Raw genomic sequence first — 2,114 nt, forward strand, 5'->3', positions numbered from 1 at the left:
ATCTCCAGTATCCTAGGGGAGACCTTCATTCATTGGCCAAACACCTCTGTTGCCCACTCCACGCCTGTCCTGGTGGCTCGGGAGCTGGTGCCGACAGCGTGCTCTGGGTGAGCCCACAGACTCGGAGGAAAGGCATGCCAACAAGCTCGGCACGAGGGTGAGGCCAACCATGGGGCACAGAAGGTCACAGCTCCATGTTCCTCTCCACAGAGTCTCTGGAATTCATTCTCTCCTCTCCAGCCCCACTGCCTTGTTTTGCCCTGGTCCTCAGCCTCTCCTCCATGCTTTCCATTCCTCTCTTCCTGCCTTTCTTCCACACCCCTGAAGCACCTAGGGATCTTTCCAGAGAGAGGCAATAGCAGAGGGTGGCCAAGAGCTCATGCTACCAGGTCTGGGCCAGCACCACATCCTTCGTCTGTAGAACAGACACTGTGCCTACCTCCCAAAGTCCCCGTAAAGCCAACAGACCTTTCTAGAGACCCCATGCCTTCCCGTACAGGCCCTGAACTTGTGTGCCTCCCTGCCTTTGAGTGGGCTCTCCACTTGCATGCCATCTTCTCCAAATCCTAAAGACGTACTCATCATTCAAGGCTCTTCTCACCACATCAAATACCACTGGCTCCCTGAAACCTGAACTGACCTGACCCCTTGCACCAGCTGAAACCACTTCCTCCTCTGGGTTTGCCCACTGGGCCATCCTACCTATTTTTTAGTCCTCATCCCGCTCTTGTACCAAGATGAGTTGATCTCCAGGCCTGTCCCCCCTACTCCCACTTGGACTGTGACTCCTTGAGGGCATGATTATTATTGTGGAGTAATCATCATTAGCGTTTACTGAGGGCTGCCTGGGTGTCTTGCACTGTGCTAAAGGCTTCACACTGCATGTGATCCTCACAGCCACCTAAGACCGGGCCCATCTGTCTCTGAGGAAATGGCTTCAGAAATCTCAATGGATGGTGTCTTGAACAAGAGAGAGAGCTCTGGTTCAAAGCCAGAACCTGAACCCTCAGGTACACCCCGCTCCCCTCTAGCCTCCATGCTGAGCAAACAGTGAGGGCAGCACCCCCAAGCTCCCCCCACCCCTCCCAGGAGCCGGGAAGTCCGTCTTTGGTGCCTTTGGGTTACCTTGCCACGCAGTGGCGGCAGCCTCTGCCTTCCAGATTATGACATAACAATTGCACAACTCACAGATATTTTCGAAAGAAACTGTCAGTTTCCTCTCCTGACCACTGTCAGGGGCTGTGTCCTCCATCCCACCCAGGGCCTCCAACAGCCTCAGGACTCTAGAAGCCAAATATAGCTGGAGTTATAAGGAAACGAAAACACCAGACTGGAAAGTGACCCAGTTTTATTGTGGTGCTGGAGGTCAGATGGGGTATTGCTCCACTCCGCAGGGGTGAGGGCTGTACATTCTGCCCCTCCCCAGGGTGGGAGGCCCAGCGACCTCAGGGCCCAGGCAGCGGGGTGGGGGCCTGGCAGGTGGGCGGCTCCAGGCACCCAGTTACCACAGTGGTTTGCACAAGGAAAGGGGGAATCAGGCAGGGGCTTGGGATGGCTCAGATTGGGGGTTGGGGCGGGGGAGGGTCCGAGAGGAGAGGACACAGAATCTAAGAACTGGGAGTCCGGAAGGGGGCGTCCAGTCCCCTTCACTTTACCGCTGAGGCTCCGGGACAGAGATGAACCCAAACTGTCATTCTGCAGGAGGCAGGGCCTGGAGTGAGGCCAGGCGTCCCAGCCCGGCGTCGGCTCTGGTGCACTAACTTTTGCCTCCACCCTCACGGAGGGTGCGTGCGGGGTCCAGGCGCTGGGTGCGGAGTCCGGCGGGAAGGCCCGCCTCCTTCTCTCGGGCACGCAGGCAGGCGCCCGGCCTCGCTCAGCAGCTCACCGAGCCGGCGGGCTGCGCCGACCCCAAGTCCGAGAAGCAGTCGAACTCGCTCTGGCCCAGGAAGAGCTCGGGCAGATCGCGCACGCGGTGCAGCCCGAGCTCCAGCTCCAGCGACGTCAGCGCCTCCTCGTCGATGAGTTCGGCGTCCATGCCCCCCAGGGCGTGCGCGGGCGGCGGCAGTGGCGGGGCCGGGGCGCCTGGCACCGGCTGCGGGCCCGGAGGTCCTCCC

General features: G+C 59.5%; 1 protein-coding gene across 1 annotated transcript in view; it reads right to left on the minus strand.

Moving 5' to 3' along the window:
* Positions 1-1,331: 1,331 nt before the first annotated feature.
* The window catches only part of CITED4 (Cbp/p300 interacting transactivator with ED-rich tail 4), a 1,691-nt gene continuing 908 nt past the window's right edge, over positions 1,332-2,114 (minus strand). Inside the window, exon 3 of the mRNA XM_024738747.1 lies at positions 1,332-2,109. Within this exon, the coding sequence (XP_024594515.1) occupies positions 1,874-2,109 (236 nt within the window). The 3' untranslated portion in view covers positions 1,332-1,873. The remainder of the gene's footprint in view (positions 2,110-2,114) is intronic.

Source organism: Neophocaena asiaeorientalis, unplaced genomic scaffold (genome assembly GCF_003031525.2).
Source record: "Neophocaena asiaeorientalis asiaeorientalis breed wild unplaced genomic scaffold, Neophocaena_asiaeorientalis_V1.1 scaffold106, whole genome shotgun sequence".
NCBI classification, from domain to species: Eukaryota; Metazoa; Chordata; class Mammalia; order Artiodactyla; family Phocoenidae; genus Neophocaena; species Neophocaena asiaeorientalis.